At 43.8% G+C, this 17,310-nt stretch overlaps 1 protein-coding gene across 1 annotated transcript; it reads right to left on the reverse strand.

The window, feature by feature from the left end:
- Nucleotides 1–7,021: 7,021 nt before the first annotated feature.
- On the reverse strand, nt 7,022–15,991 carry LOC141297876 (poly(ADP-ribose) glycohydrolase-like). The gene is made up of 11 exons (XM_073828339.1): nt 15,878–15,991; nt 12,361–12,515; nt 12,125–12,204; nt 11,973–12,033; nt 11,821–11,896; nt 11,280–11,427; nt 8,628–8,706; nt 8,445–8,553; nt 7,742–7,847; nt 7,285–7,413; nt 7,022–7,198 (listed from the first exon to the last, which is right to left on the reverse strand). Exons 1-11 carry the CDS (start codon nt 15,941–15,943, stop codon nt 7,092–7,094), a joined length of 1,116 nt encoding a protein of 371 aa, XP_073684440.1. The 5' UTR covers nt 15,944–15,991; the 3' UTR covers nt 7,022–7,091.
- Between the last annotated feature and the right edge of the window lie 1,319 nt (nt 15,992–17,310).

Here is a 17,310-nt window from a genome sequence, read left to right on the forward strand (position 1 = left end):
AGAGTGGGAATCATCTTGGAAGAAAGTTTGGTAATGGATGAATTGACCAATCTCTGCCCTTCTATGTCCAGTGTTTTTGGACTGATTTGCCTGTCTGCACCTGGACTATCCTAACTGTATGAAAAGCACTTTATATTTTATTCAGCAGGTAATGATCAACCTTGGGAAAAGATGAGCTGGCACCTAAAATTGATATAGATTTAACTTTGGAAATTAGTATAATTAATTTAAATATACTAGGTATAATAACTGCAAATTAATTGATATTACAAACCATTTTAAGTTAAGTAAACACATTTTTTAAGTTCACATTACTTATATTTTTTAGGAAGGAAGGAAAGGAAAGGAAAGGGGGTGAGTGAGGCCAAGTATGGTGACCCATACAAGGAATTTGTGCTCTGCATTTAACCCATCCAAGTGCACACACACAGTAGTGAACACACACACACACCGTGAACACACACCCGGAGCAGTGGGCAGCCATTGCTGCGGCGCCCGGGGAGCAGTTGGGGGATCGGTGCCTTGCTCAAGGGACTCACCTCAGTCGTGGTATTGAGGGTGGAGAGAGTGCTGTACATTCACTCCCCCCACCTACAATCCCTGCCGGACCTGAGACTCGAACCTGCAACCTTTGGGTTACAAGTCCGAATCTCTAACCATTAGGCCACGGCTGCCCCCTAGGGCAACCACTTTCCTCATGTTTTTTAAGTAAACTCAACTTATCCGGGTTTAGAGTGCAGTCACACTGACAGGAAGAAGACAGCAGCTGGACAGGAAGACATTAGTGCAAATGTCTAAATATATTTGTGATCCATCCAAACTTAACAAGTCTCACAGCTATAACTCACTAACAGCTGTAAAATAAAGCAGAACATTGCTCATGGATGTCTCGTATAGTTTAGATCTACATCTAAGAATTTGTGTTAAACATCAATTGAACATGGTACGTTTGCACATGTGATACCGTCTCCACTGCTTCAGCCAATCAGACGTCAGCTGGCGATTTCAGCAAAGATCATGCCGTTTCTGTGTGTGAAACACATGCGTCGATATTCAGATGAACTGCTTCTCTTAAGCACTTTCCAGTGTTTATTCAAGATCAGTGTAACACAAGCGGTTTCAAACTTCAGTCTGCTGATGAAACTGATCAACATGAAAACAAAAAAAAAAATCCTAATGTTCCTAAAACAGCCAGATTTGATGAAGCACATGAAGTATTTTCCTCACGTGGAATCAGTTTTCAGCTCCTGACATTCTCAAAGATAAAATGATTCCCAATGGGACAGCACCGTTCCCTCGTTCTTAAAATCTTTCAATTAAAGAGAAGAGCAGAAAATGTTTTTATTATAAGGTACTTCTCATAATGACCACACTGGCATTTCTGAGGAAGATGTCAGCACCCGTCTTCCTCTCACACATGGTTTTAAGAGTCTAATTGGCCGAGGAACCGAGACGCGTTTGCTAATGATACTGAAAACATGGCAAGTCAGAGGAGCTCCTGTGCGCCGCTCCGTCATTCTCCCTAATGAAGCTCCGGACTCCCAAACTTTAGTGTAAAGTGTCTTAAACGTCCGCAGAACCATTTAATCAAACCTACAGCACAGCCGAGAGCTGCGGGAACAATAATTCTCATTCATTTCATCTCCTTATGCTAAAGACTAAACTGAAACAATCAGAATCAAGGTAGAGATAATAGAGATTAACAGGAAAAACAACAAACGTCATCATAATTCACAAATGACAAACAATGGAGTGAAGAGAGTGTTGTAATAACCGGTTTATGTGGAACGGTCAAAGCTCTTCAGGCCGCTTTATGAGATAGACGGGTTAGAAATGGCCGCACACCGTCGATGTACATGTGCCATTCATCATAGTAAAATCTGACGCATTAAATGGATGTTGTGCTGCTTCTGTTCAAGGCTGCAGGAGTTAAAGGTCAGTCGTGTTTTCGTTTAGCTGTCTGCCGGCCGTCTCCGACTTTATATCAACCCTAATGCGACGGCTATAACAGCCGACGGTTAACACAAGCTACTGCGAAAATAAAAACATTATCCTCACAGTTCAGCCCGTGAGCGATAGCTGTCAGTTGGAATATACTCGATCTGCTGAAACTAATAGGAACCTCACATCTGCATCAGTGTGCAATGAAGTCTTAAGCAGTTCTATACCCTCATGCAAACTCCAATATCTACTGGGAACCCGAAGATGATGAACAGATGCAGACTGGAGGCAGAAAGTGGGATATCTGGTGATTTTTAGATCAATAAGCAATTTACGTTGATCCAGCAAAGGGTTCCAGCGCCGCAGGCCTGATTTATGGCGCACCGCGGCCCAAATGCAAGCAACGGGCTCCGGGTCGAGGCTCTGTAGGACCGCTTGCCAGATGGACATGATCTCACCGATCGTCACTCGGCTGAGTCCTGATCAGAGAACGAACAGTGAGTCAGTTTATGAACGCCAGCAGAAACGGTTAAAGGAACGAGTCAAACTGACAGCAGTAAAATGATCAACTGAATGACATTCTGTAGAAGTGGGATTGGTTCTGTTTTTCCTGCCCTAGTGAATGATCATCTCTACACAGTAAAACAGACCTAAACAGAGAATAAATGACACATTCCCTCATTAATGATTCTAACAGTCAGATCTCAGGCCTTTGATATGATCTGTATGTAAAGTCTAACCGATTTCCCATGGAGCTTTCTCTCTCCAAACAAACTCACAGATGGCTTCAGGATCTCGGATCGGTTTTGTGTGGTTAACATCCTCACAGGAGATTCAGCCACGAGAACACAAGCACAATGACTGCTTACAGTGATGTCTTTGTTTACGTACCATTAAAACGCTGCTGAAAGCACAGTCAGTCAATCCCAGCGACTGCAGCTTCCAGCGAGAGCCCGTCTGAGGAGCGAAGGGTCTGAATGCTTTATTTGGACACACTCAGCACTGACACGCTAATAAGATAATGGGCTGTTCTTTCTTACATCTGTCTGCTTACTGACATCCATCCATTCAGTCATCTGTACTGTGAATCGGGGCCTCGTCATGTTGAGCTCCACAAGAGTCCCTGACTGTGATTTACTGCAGCAAACACACATCTAGCTTCTGTTTGTCAGAAGTTACTGTGAGACCAAACGCCTGAAAAGTGAGAATCGCCGTTAACGCAGACGAGAGCCGAGGATCACTGACCTGCGAGACGAGAGCTGATCTCACGAGGAACCGGTAATGAGCTCCAGGGTTCCCTTTCAGTAGTTCATTTCAGCTGCTGAACTCAAAGCAGGTCCTGACCAGGTGAAAACACAAAGTATTGCTGCTGTGAAATTTATCAGATACATGGAATCATTTTAGTCAGTATATAGGCAGATATAATGAAGCAGATCTGCGGTCTATTTTCAGCCGTATGACCTGAAGAGGCTCTTGCGTTCAGACTCGCATTTGCACTTCAAATGCAGCAGAAATGGAATTAATGCAAAATGAAGAAACTAAACAGCCATGAGATTCATGGGGTATTTCTGCCCTTCAGGAATCAGAAATCCCAGCAGATCTTCAGCATCCATTTGCAAATCTCTTTGTCTATTTGTCTGATGAAAGGAAATGAATGTATGTCATCCCAAGGCCTTAAGAAGATGAGGAAAAACATGATTATCAGTAAAGATATGAGCGAGAGGATCACTTATTAAACGATAAACAATAACTGACGACACTCAGGCTTGATGTTGGTCAGTGCAGAGAATCCAAACAGCAGAGACTAAAACAGAGCAAACACCTAACCCTAACAGAGAAATATTGTGCTACGTTACTCTTGCGTTACTTTTTCTCACCTTGGCTGGGCCTGCTAACAAAATTAATAATAATAATAATAAATAATAACAACAACAACTATTTCAGCAATAAATCAAACACATATATACACACACAGCTGATGGGTAGAGGTGTAATGCTGACAGTCAGAATAAACCAGGATAGAGCGGTACCACAAATACAAGAGCAGTTGAGAAATGAGAATGCTGTGAGAGATGGTCAAATGAGAAGACATTTTAAATAGAATTAAAGTACACATGGATAACCATAAGAAGATCATTTACTACTAGCATTACGAATTTTAAAAAGTAACAGATACTTTCTTCAAATTTTTATTTTAACAAAGTAAGCTGATTACTTAACTTGATTTATTTATAATGTATTAGCCCCAACACAGCATGCAAATAGTTGCAAGGTAATCATTTGTGTGTCACTGTAGTGCAGAAGCCTGTTTTCTTTCCTCAGGTGACATGATGGAGTGTCGAGGAAAGCTCTGCACAGTCCAGTTTCTCTGAATCCTGTATTGTGCAGAAACAGGGCTCGAAGCGACTGACCTCCTCCCGGCGGGTCGTTACATCTGACAGCTCAGTAACGAGCGGCGCGCCGCGGCTTTAAGAGCCTGGAGCTGCTGCTGACGGACAGGAAGGGGCTGATTGCGGAGCTGCGCCGTGAGGCCCGCGGGCACGTGTTTTTCTTCTCTAAAGACAGGAGCTGACGTCCGGTCGTGGAGCAGCGCTGTGAGCCTCTTCTGTCACAGACCGGCAGCTTGTTTTGCCTAACGTCACGTCTCTATTACCCACAATGCCTGTTCCATTGCTGTTGTGCTCAGTAGTTCACAGGAGCCCTTCCACACGTCTGTCTGATTCTCACGTGTCGTTCACCAGCAGATGCGTGCAGATTTAATCAAACTCATCTTTAACATGATCAAGGACCAAAACCCCACAAAATGCACAAACAGCTGCCGCTTTGAACTCGGAGCCAGAGAGAGTCAGAGACGCTGCTGACGGACGCGTGTGGAAATAAAGCAGATGGTAAACCAGCAACACAAACCCGTTCACACTGCGCTTAAATACGATGTCACTCCAGTTCTGGTCACACACCTAACTTATTAACTTTAATTAAAGCCGTATCTGTAATTTATCTGTGTTATGTTTTTCACAATTTAAATAAAGAGTGTAGTGAAGAGAAGTGACCAGAACTCGTTCATATAGTGACGTCACATCCTCTGATGGACACCTGCAGCTCATCTGAAGAGCTGGAACATCACAAGTGTTCATCAGTCCTGCCCTCTCTGAGAAAGAGAGAATTAGCTATCCTATTGGAATGAAACGACAGAAAAACAAAGTAAACTTGAATGTTATTTGGCCCTACATAGAGATTACGCAACTGCAGATTATCTGAGTACAGTAAAAAAACTGTAAATTAAGAAGACAAATGACGAGGTACAGACTGAGCAATCATACTCTGACTATAGAGACGGGCAGATATCGACAGCACTGGCTGCCCAAAGAGAGCCGCATCTGCCCATACTGTAATCATGGGGAAGTGGAGACAGAGCAACACTTCCTCACCAACTGTCCTAACTATCAACACATTAGAACAACATTTTATCCAAAATTTGAAACACTTTGCCCTGACTTTAAAATGTTAAACAAGAAAACACAACTTCAATATTTATTAGGTGAAAAACAAGATTGTATCTTACTAGCAGCAAGATACATTGATGCCTGTCACAAAAAGAAGGAGGAGTCAACAAATCAGTGATGCGCCCACCCATATACACGCACACGCACACACGCACACGCACACACACGCACACACGCACGCACACATACGTTGGGTTTACATGTTTTATGGGGACATTCCATAGGCGTAATGGTTTTTATACTGTACAAACCGTATTTTCTATCGCCCTAACCCTACCCTACACCTAAACCTAGCCCTCACAGGAGATTGTGCACACTTTTACTTCCTCAAAAAAACTCATTGTGCATGATTTATAAGCCTGTTTCCTCATGGGGACCTCAGAAATGTCCCCACAAGGTCAAAATCTACTGGTATTCCTATCCTTGTGGGGACATTTGGTCCCCACAACGTGATGAATACCAGGTACACACACACACACACACACACACACACACACACACACACACACACGCACGCACACACACACACCACATTGAATTTTAAATTGTTCATAGAATTCTAAAATGTTAATTATTTGTCCTGCTTTTTAAATGTATATACATGCATGTTTCTGCTGCATACATATCTGTTTTACATTCAATGTAAACACTGCTTTGGCAATACACTGTAACAATTGTCATGCCAATAAAACACATATTGAATTGAATTGAATTGAGAGAGAGAGAGAGAGAGAGAGAGAGAGAGAGAGAGAGAGAGAGAGAGAGAGAGAGAGAGAGAGAGAGAGAGAGAGAGAGGCAGATTAATGAACCATCTGTGGAGATTCACTCATAATTGTCTGTAATTGTGAATATTTGTAAATCTACAGTGTGGGTCTCTATGAAGAAAAGGCTCATTGTTTTATAAATCTGGAATTATTGCACAATTCATTCTTTTAAATTTCGACTACCTGATTAGTTACTTATTCATAATGGTAATTTTAAGTGTAATAGTAATATTTTTGAGTCGTGCAGTGTTAAATTTGAATTCATTTGTTGAATTGAATGACTGATGCAATGACGGCTGCATCTGTCCCATCAAACACAGACTTTAATACAGAACAGATATAAAAATAAACACATTTACACCCAGTTTATTCACACTCTTCGTTTACACAGATGCTTAAACAGCTTAGAAAGATTGAGATGTAAATCAAACTTGACATTGAGCCTCGAGTTCTTCAGACAAACCGATTGGAATCACAGACATTTTTCCATTTTAAAAAGACTTCATTAATCTTGTCTGTAAGGGCAGGAACTATTGAATAGGTAAGGATTTAATTTGTCTGTGTGTCTATGGCTGACTGTATGAGCTCGTCGCTTTCAAAGGTCAGACTCATTCAGGGAGCAGAAGAGAGAAACCCCCGACGCACCGGAGCGCAGATGCGCGTTTGAAATCCGTACGCTACAAAGACTCTGTTCACGCGGCGGTTCTGCCCTGAGCGGCCCAGTCGATACGGAGCCCAGCGGGTCCGCCGCCTTTCATCTGCTCTGGGCCAATGCTGGGACAGCGCTCACGGAAAGACAACAAACAGCTGACGAACATTTAAAACAGCTTTATTGAGGCACATACAGCGATGTCGGAGTACAGAAAACAACCTGACGCTGGGGTCAGAGGTGCTCAGAGAGGAAGCAGTAAAGTGTTTCCTGAGGTTTGCCTCTTGTAGTTTCCTTACACACACGCTCATAATACTGCAGCAACAACCTGAACACGGATCCTAGAGGAGAAAAACAGAGGAGAGCTGACTGATGGACACACTACACAAACACCACACATTTTCTGATGTGAGTGTGTGTCTCTTACCTACGCTGGTGTGAGAGTGTGTGATCAGTGTGTGTATGCGGTGGACGTCTGTGAGCAGATCTTTGTCACCAAACGTGAAGTACATCAGATCACGCTCCGCCTCTGCAGCCGCCATCATCTGCAGCACAGCTACACACACACACACACACACACACACACACACGTTAACATGACAAAACACAAATAAACATAATAACACTCTTTATCACACTCTCTTTGCTTCCAGTCTCAGGTTGAGGAAGAGGAGCCACATGTGTGTGAAGATCAGCTTGAATATGGACATGAATCAGTGGATGTCTGATGGCAGACGTGAGTGTCAGTGTTTACTTTCTATTGAAAAACAGGTCAACAGAGGAGACACATGCTGTTCTCCAGGTAAATGAGGGAAACCGATGTTGTGGTTTAGTGATGTTCATGTCATAATATTTTATTTTAGGGTTTTCGGGTCACGTCATACCTTTCAGACGCTTGTCTCCGCCGAAAGCTCCACAGCCCCAGTTACCCGTCGCGACGGCGGACAGATTCTCCGTCTGGACTCCAGGACGAACAAACCCACAGTAGGCCTGATGGGACAGACAGAGGCGTATCAGTGAGGACCTCAGGTAGATAATACTAACTAACCCACGTCTAACCTCACCACCCCTGATCTATGAGTGAGCAGATCCCTCCTCAACATCTTCACTATATTGAACTGCATTTTGATTATTATTTGTCCCTCATGCATCAGTGATATTGAGCGTCTGCAGCAGATTCATTCACTCTTGAAACTTAATGAACGGCACTAACAGCTCTACAATCCACAATCAATCATGAACGCTTGAGTCTGTTTGTACACAACAAAAACAAATATGGAGTCATCATTCATTAGGTTTGAAATTAAACAGCAATTAAAGTTTCCACTACAGCGAGTGATGCATCACCGAAGAGCAGATGATCAAAGCGGCACATCAAAGAGCAGAAACAGACGCCCTCCCGTTCATCCGCTCGCATTAATAATGCACAAACCCACGGCAGAAACTAAACCAGACCGGTTTAACGGCGGCTAACCGGAGTCACCTGATTACAGGACGATGTGCAGCAGAATATTCCAGCTGTGATTTCATTTTTTACAGTTTAGATGAAGTGAGTTTGAAGTGCTGCTCTAGTGGGGTGTTAGTGACCTTGTTGAGTTCTCTTGTCATGTTTTCAGGGTGAAACTGCTCCAGGAAGTTTCTGTAATGAAGGGCATCAATGGCGACGATCTCCGTGCATCTGCGTCGCCACTCGTCCCTACAGACGCAAACACAAACTCAGTATCTCTGAGAACGACCACAGCAAACATCCACCGCTGTACCGCGCCGCACCTCGGCGTCTGGTCGTCATGGTTACCATCCCATCGGTAGGAATCGGAGTATCCCGAGTATCTGCTGAACTGCTCTGTACCTGTAAACACAACATCATGACACTCCTGAGTAATGCTTTACAGCTGAAATATAAATTTATAATTGATCAAATTTACAACGTTAACCATCCGCTTAAAGCGCCTCTGAAAAATGTGACTGGAGTATTGTTTTGTCACTGCTAGTTAGACGCTGTGATGAGTGAGGATGAGGCGAGTGTTCAGGAAAGCTGTTTGAAAACAGTCATTATGAAGCACAGACAGAGCTTTTGACCCTCTCAGGATCGTCAGCGAACATCTCGCAGCGACTGAACATTCAGCGTTTGGCGCTCCTCCGATCATCGGATCCAGCCTTAACCTCATCTGCGGGACAGAGGACACTGAGAGATTCTGCAAATCCAATAAGAGAATCCTGGCAGGCGCAGCGGGTCCGTCCAGCCATCGATCCGTCGTAAAAAGCGAAGCGCGAGCTCCTCCGAAGATAAGCTCATTGTCTTTATTGGAAAGGAAATGAGATAAACGCATTCCTGCTGGGAAGAATTCCTCCTCATGTGACCTTCAGAAGAAGCTGAAGAAGACTCTGTCCTTTGTTTGTCTGTATTTCTGAAGTGTGTTTAGTAAACGACGCTGGAGTCTCTGACAGGCTGAAGAAAACAGTTTAAAGGTCATTGGACGCATCTCATCTGCGCCGAGACTAAAACGAGATCGGTCCCGCGAGAACATTATCATCTCGGGCTTAATGTCAGGCCTTTGTCTCAAACCGCAGCGTTTATTCAGCAAAGGCCCGTGACGCCTGTGATTGAAACGATTCAGAGTTTAGATCCGAACCGAAGGCTGTTTGTTTGGCTGTTTGATTTGACTTACTGTACTCACGGCCGCTAACTGAAACACAGCGCTTCTCCTTCACGCAGGAGCACATACGTTAGCTGAACGTAAAGCACTGAAGTTTCCATGAGAGGGACGCACCTGCCATTTGCCTTGGGTTTCCTGGCTGGAGATGCGTATCGGTGAGTCACTCGTATTTCCATATCTGCTCTAATGCCACCCTGACAGCAGGCAGACGCTCCGCAATCAACCGCAATTCAATTAACCAGAGCCACTTTGGCAAATATCAGTACAGCTACAAGAAGATCCATTTTAGCCATCGATGTCAAAGAGCCGAGCGAGAGCATGATTTACCGCACCGCCAGAGAGAGAGAGAGAGAGAGAGAGATACGGGCGAGACGCAGGGGCCGGGACGTTTTAATAAAGGAGATGTCGTGGCCCCATGCATTAGCAGAGCGACTCCAGCCGGCTCTTAGAGCCCTAATTAATTCTGCGGGACAGTAATAAAGTTAAGAGCCGTAAGTGGCGGGACGGAGAGGCGGGGCCCGAAGGTGACTCCATGGAGACGAGATGACGGGCAGCCGAGCAGAGAATACTGATCAGATGAAGAGAACTGCAAACTATCGCTCTCTAAACGCAGTCCACACGGAGGCCGAAACACAAGCACTGAACTCAGACACTGCCTTCTCAGCACTACGGCAGATACAGACGTCTTCTCTCGCAGATACACGACTGTCACAGAGGAGCAACAGTTTGAGGAGTTATTAGTTAATCTGTTCATATGTTTGTAGCTGAATAACAGCACGGACAGCTGAGACCACAATGACAGTGTTTCTGGGCTTAGTCTGTCCGTGTGTGTGTGTGTGTGTGTGTGTGTGTGTGTGTGTGTGTGTGTGTGTGTGTGTGTGTGTGTGTGTGTGTGTGTGTGTGTTGAAGGGGGGTTGATGAGGAGCCCAGATTTCACAGCAGGAGTAGAACACTCCTGTACAAGCTCTTTAAATTCACACACACACACACACACACACACACACACACACACACACACACACACACACACACACACACACACACACACACACACACACACACACACACACGTTGGGTTTACATGTTTTATGGGGACATTTCATAGGCGTAATGGTTTTTATACTGTACAAACCGTACTTTCTATGGCCCTACACCTACCCTACACCTAAACCTAGCCCTCACAGGAGATTGTGCACACTTTTACTTCCTCAAAAAAACTCATTGTGCATGATTTATAAGCCTGTTTCCTCATGGGGACCTGAGATATGTCCCCACAAGGTCAAAATCTACTGGTATTCCTATCCTTGTGGGGACATTTGGTCCCCACAACGTGATGAATACCAGGTACACACACACACACACACACACACACACACACACACACACACACACACACACACACGTCCTGATGTCCTGCAGCTGTTGTCACAGTAATCTGTGGATTGCAGGTGAAAATGGTTTAACACACTGAAGGAGACTCCTTCGGTCATGAAAACGTATAATTTGTGCTCTAACATTGTTGATAAAGCAGCTTACACACAGTGTTTATGTTACACCACCAACACTATACATGTAAACACTTTCACAAGCAGCTTTCTCTCAACGTCTGTCTTTGTGCTGTGCGTGTTCAGTGACAGACAGCAATCAGACAGACGTGAGCGAAACAGTCCGTCTGACGCTCAGCAGGTCTGGAGGTTCGAGTGCTGATTACAGTCTGAACACAAACGCCACAGGAATCTCAGCGTGTTCTTGTGTGTTTGTCTACCTGTGATGATCAGACACTCGTTATCGTCCAGCGCTTCAGTGAAGAGCCGAGCGGCGATGAGTTCCGGGTTTATCAGGAAACGGATTTCCTCCTGAACCAGACCAGAACCAGTCACCCCCCCACCAACAAACCGGTTAGCAAAGTCCACCTGCAGAAAACACACACACACACACACACACACACACACACACACACACACACACAGACACACACACACAGACACACACACACACACACACACACACACACACACACACACACACACACACACACACACACACACACACACACATCAAAAGCATGTCCAGGTCACATTTCACAATAGAATGACATCATGAGTATGAATCTTCTAGAGTTTAAAAACCTCAGTATCACAGTAAAGAGAACTAATCAGAAAAATAAAAGTACAAAATGTATTAAAATAATGAGAATAGGATTTCTTTTCTGCATTACAATAAAATGGAGCTAAAGTGGTATGGTTTTGTTCAGTACGTAGTGTCTTGTTGAAGCATGAGATGTGTGTTTTAGACGTGTTTGTCACCTGCAGCATGCCGTAGCCCTGATCTTCTATGGTTCCGTCAAGACTGATGCAAAGTTTGCTGAACTGCTTTTCTGAACTAAAAACCAAATGAAGAGTGTTTATTATTTATTATTATTTACGCTGTTGAGTGTGTGAAGATCAATCGATCTCACCTGGACCACGAGGGCAAACGCTGCAGACACTGTCTGGTGTACGTTATGAGACCGCCGGGCCCTCGGATGAACAAAACACAACAAATGGCATCATTGGAGCGATCTGTGAATGAACGAGTGTGTGTGAGACGTGCAAAGGAAGCCAAACTCACTCTGCTGCGTGATCCGTTTAAAGTACCACAGAAGGGTTTTGAGTTTCTCCTGTTTTCTCTGGGACGAACTTTCAAACAACCTACGAAACACAAAGCAGACCGTATGGAAGGCCGGTCTAATATTTCATATATTTATAAATGACAGTCAAAGTCACGGTTTGTGCATTTAGAGACAGACGAGCTCCAATCACGGAGGTCAAACCCGCAGGACGCCTCTGGATGAAGTCTAAAGTCACCTGCTGAAGTTGATGTCGGGATAGTTGCTGAACTCCGTTCTCTGAGAGTTTCGTCGAGGAAACGTGCAGAAGAAAGCGTTTGCTAGCACACACGAGACCTGCTCCTGAGACAGCGTGATGGAGCGACAGTGCTGCGTCCTCAACAGCGGAATCGGCTGAACACACAGAGAGAAGAAATACGGCCATTCAGAATGATTTAATCAACACAAAACTATGGGAATACGCCCACAGGCTGAAAATGCCTTTAAAAGAAAAAGGAAAGGACGTGACGGGTCCCATACTCGGAATTTGTGCTCTGCATTACATCCATCCGAGTGAACACACAGCAGGAGCAGTGGGCAGACTTTTGGGGGTTCGGTGTCTTGTTCAAGGGTTTGATCTCAGTCGTTTATTAAAGGAGGAAGACAGCGCTGGTCATTCACTCCCCCACCGACAATCCCTACCTTTACGGAGACTCAAACCTGCAACCTTTGGGTTACAAGTCCAACTCTCTAACCATTAGGTCCATGATTTTACTCTGTTGCTTTAGTTCAGTTTTTCATTTCGTTTTCAACTCTTTTTAGAGTATTTACATTCTGGGAAACATTTACTACATTCCTAGTCAATGGTATAAAAAGGTACAGAGAAACTGTACTTATGTTAAAGTATGAAGACTGTCAAAACAGTTCCCTTTCAAGGGAACATCGCACTGCGTCCTCTAGAGGTCGCTTTGGGGAACATCATCTTTTTGTCTGAAGCTAATTATACCAAAAAACTACAAATATTGGCCGGCGACAGCCTATGACGTCACGGCGGTGCGACCGCATAGTATAAACGGGCGCCGGACAAACACATCATCCTCTTCACTGACTCTTGGTCTGAGTGCATGAATTCTCTCACGGGAAAGGCTTGGAAGTAACGGCTCGCGTGTGACGTGTGTGGTGAGCAAGCACTTTCAGCTCCCGAGGGAATTTGTAAGAACACACACTAGTTTATTGTGTTCTTCTACAAATCCTGTATGGTGGGGATCACACGTTTAGCTTTGTTCCCTTTTTGAGATGTTAGGCCCCGGATCCTTGGGCCACTCTCACTTCTATCAGAGATCCGATAGCCTACATGACCAGCTACTGACTCAGGTCACACAGGTCTGTAGCAACCCCTAGCTATGAGCTGGGGGTCTGACTACATCCCTTTTAAGGAATTTCTTTCTGATTCCATCCTGAGCCCTGCCTTCTAGGTCAAGCTTCGAGTAGCTTAACCTTTCAGGTAAGTCAAGGCATGGGCTCAGGCTCAAGGGATCAAGTCACTAACAGCCACTAAGACGTCATTGGGGCAGCTCCCTCACCTTGAATGGTGAGGAGAGCTGGTACTTAGTGCTCTCCCTTACAATTAGCCTGCACTCCCCTCAGCATGGCAGCGTAGGTATACCTGTTCCCCAAAGCGACCTCTAGAGGACGCAGTGTTTCGTTCCCTCTCAGGGAACCATGGTTACATACGTAACCTGAGACGTTTTATATGTAGTCAAACCTAATCAAACATTAACTGAGTGAAACTAAAAAAAAAGTACATTTAGGTGTATTAAAGCATTTAAACACTAATGGAAGTGGCCATAATTACAATAAATTCAGCACCAATGAACAAACTCCACACACAGGAATTAAACCACTAGAAAATCCCCATCTGACATGTTTTTTTCTGTCTTAACTTACCAACACAAACTAAAAAGAGTTCACTTTTATTCAATGCATGCATGTTTTATTATTGAGGGTTAGGGTTGTTTATTGAAATTCATCATATTTTGAAAATAACTGTAATGAATCAATCAGACGGCGATCACTGATGCGTGGATGCAATATCATGCAAATAAAGCAGTAGTTTTTGTTTGTAGGTGCCATTGTACACACTATTCTCTGTCAGGAATGATAAAAAAATTTCCATAAATGAAAATATCCAATAACAGGGAGCTTATGAAATAAATGAAGTGCTTTTGAAGTGTGATCTCATCATGCTGGTCCATGAAAACTAAAGCATGCTACTAACATGACTCCAGTCATATCAAGTGAGTTCATTTCTAAAAACCTTTCAAAAGTGCTGCTCTCATTAATGAATAAATATGGTTTACACGATGACTGCAGCTCTAAATAAAAACAGGCAGAAGAAGCCGGAGTGGCGTATCCTGATCTCTAAACTGAAAGGGATTTTTAATAATATCTATCAGCATGAATTTAACTAGAGATGCAGGCTGGAATCATAAACTGTGTTCGTTCACTTAGACCAGAAGAGAACTGGTCCTGACTGAGCCTGGTTTCTCTCAGTCACATGATGGCATTTGGGTTTTGTGCTGCTGTTGCCTTTGGCTTGCTTTTAAAAGACACTTAATATTCAGTGATATCGAAATTTAACTGCACTCACACCATCCGATGTGAACACAACTTAAACTGAATTAAGCTGTTTAATGACACAGCTGTGATCTGCTTTATACCTGAATCAAATTAGTTTCATAATTAACTAATTTTGCTACATTGACATTGTTATTGAACTGAACTAAATCAACACTGAACTGACTCGAGCTGAACAATGCACTAATGTCTTCTGTAGAGCTGCTTTACAGCAGAATCTGAAATTATCTAATTTTTTATTGAAGCTTGCATCATCGATTCTGTTATTTTCCAGTTTAATGCTGTGAAGCTGCTTTGACAGATTTTGTATTGTAAAAAGACAGAAAGACAACTTCATCCACTTAAAGCAGATCTTTACACAGGTATCAGGAGCAGGAGGATGGAGCGTAACAAACTAAATATATGATAGTCCTAACAGAGCAGTACTTGGACTTCTGTTACTCAAATACAATCAGTGATGCCCAGCTGAATTATTGAGCTTGAAGAAAATATTCTATCTCCTAATATATATCTCCTTTCTTAAGATGATACATTTAAACTGGAGTTATAGATAAAGATGCTCTGTTTTCGGCTAAACTCTGGCAGATACAGAAGAGTCTAAATCACTGTAACTGACTACTGAACTGTTTTCTCAATGGTGTTGTGGAGACACATCAGCCACTAAAGAGCCCAAATAGAGGCTCAAAACAACAAACTCTTTAGAAGAGACTAGAGAGCAAAAGAGGAAACATTATATGAGCAAACGGCAGAGAAACAGAGAGAGATCTGAACGTCTGACCGTCAGAAACTCACTGAGAAACCAGAGGAGCTTTGAAACCTGCTGCTCATTAGCACAGCTCTGATCAACCCTAACCTCATTGGTGGAGGACCAGTGGGCGGAGACTACATCAATCAATCAATGAGTGTTAGAGTATTCTCATTGGTGGAGGCTGAATGAGATCAACTAGATAAACTCAGAGAATGAGAGTGTAATCAAGACTCTTGCTGCATGAATCTCTGGCCAAAACAGACCAGCAGAAAACTCTGAACAAAAAAAATGACAATTAACAAGAAAACTGAGAAAGAGAAAACAACAAAAAAAGAGAGGCAGATAGATGTAGAGATTAAATAGCATCTTAAGAAATGTTGAGGTTCTGTACCTGCGTGAGGAGGCTCGGTGCTCTCAGGGCCAGCTGTGTCATGGCTGGAAGCAGCTCTCCAAACATCTGCTGAGCTTCAGACGCCTGTAGATTCTAGAAACACACAGACAGAGCGTTAGACCATCATTAATCTGTGTGGGATCATCTGGGACAGGCAGACTTTCTGTTGAATGAGTGTTCAGACCCAGCCGTGTCATGAAGCAAACAAACACACGTGTTAGAAACGTGATGCCTCTCTTATAAACGGTTCACAGATTACACGCTCATCTCTCCTCTCTGTGAAAGACTCATGCACTCCTCACGGGTTCACGGTCACATACATCTCAGAAGAAAAGCAATGTGAAGCTAGAAAGTACAAAAGCAAACATGAGCAAGTCTAACAGACTGAACTGAGATGCATCCTGTGGTCTTGTGTATCTTCATATGAGTGAGACACATTTACATTCAGTAATCGGTCTGTTTCATAGCAGATAAACACTCTGCGTCTCATGAACAGATCAGAGTGTTTGGTTGTGTCTTTTTGATTCTAGTTCATGTTCGATGACCACTAGAGATCGAAACACAGAAGACAGACATTTATTCAGCTCCAACCGTTGGTCAATCAAGAGACAAAAAAATATCTTTCCTGCTATGCAGACACAAACACGCACAGCTCCTTCATCTGCATTTTTATTCTCATTTACAGACAAACCATGACAAGCTGAAATTCATTTCGTCAAGACGGACCTTCAGAGCTTTTACAGTTTGACACTAACGAGCAGAAGAAATGCAGACGCTCTTCAGAGCTGTCCGACCAAACCATCACACAACAGGAAAACAAACGCCCGTAAAATCACACCGGCTGCGGGTCCATCGCTCTTCCACACAAACGGCCCCAATCGGCAATTTATGACACAAGCATTCACACACACACACACACACACACACACACACACACACACACAGACACACACACACACACACACACACACACACACACACACACACACACACACACACACACACACACACACACACACACAGCGTGTCAGTCTATCATAGATGATAGGTACTCTGCTCTTATTTACGACAGCAGTGTCAGGATGATCAATCTACAGGGCAATTTCATCAAGGTCTCTAAGGTTTCTCGTCTGATTAAAACACGTCCTGGAACAGATGCAGATGAGGACGGGTGTCCTCAAACGAGTCCAGCTCTCAGCGCCGTTCAGCTCGGGACATTTGTACAACGACCCGAAAAGAAGAGCCGAGGAAGGTCATAAATAACGGTGACATCGCAAAAGCGGAGAACAGGACGGCAGCCAGCTGAGACTTCAAATCAACAAAACACACACAATCTACACAACATCTGACGCACGGCGGATCCTTCACAATCTGATGTCATCGTGATTCATTTATTCTATCGTGAGTTCATAACGCCGCTGAACCTGCCTACG

This window comes from Garra rufa, chromosome 22 (genome assembly GCF_049309525.1).
Source record: "Garra rufa chromosome 22, GarRuf1.0, whole genome shotgun sequence".
Lineage (NCBI taxonomy): Eukaryota > Metazoa > Chordata > Actinopteri > Cypriniformes > Cyprinidae > Garra > Garra rufa.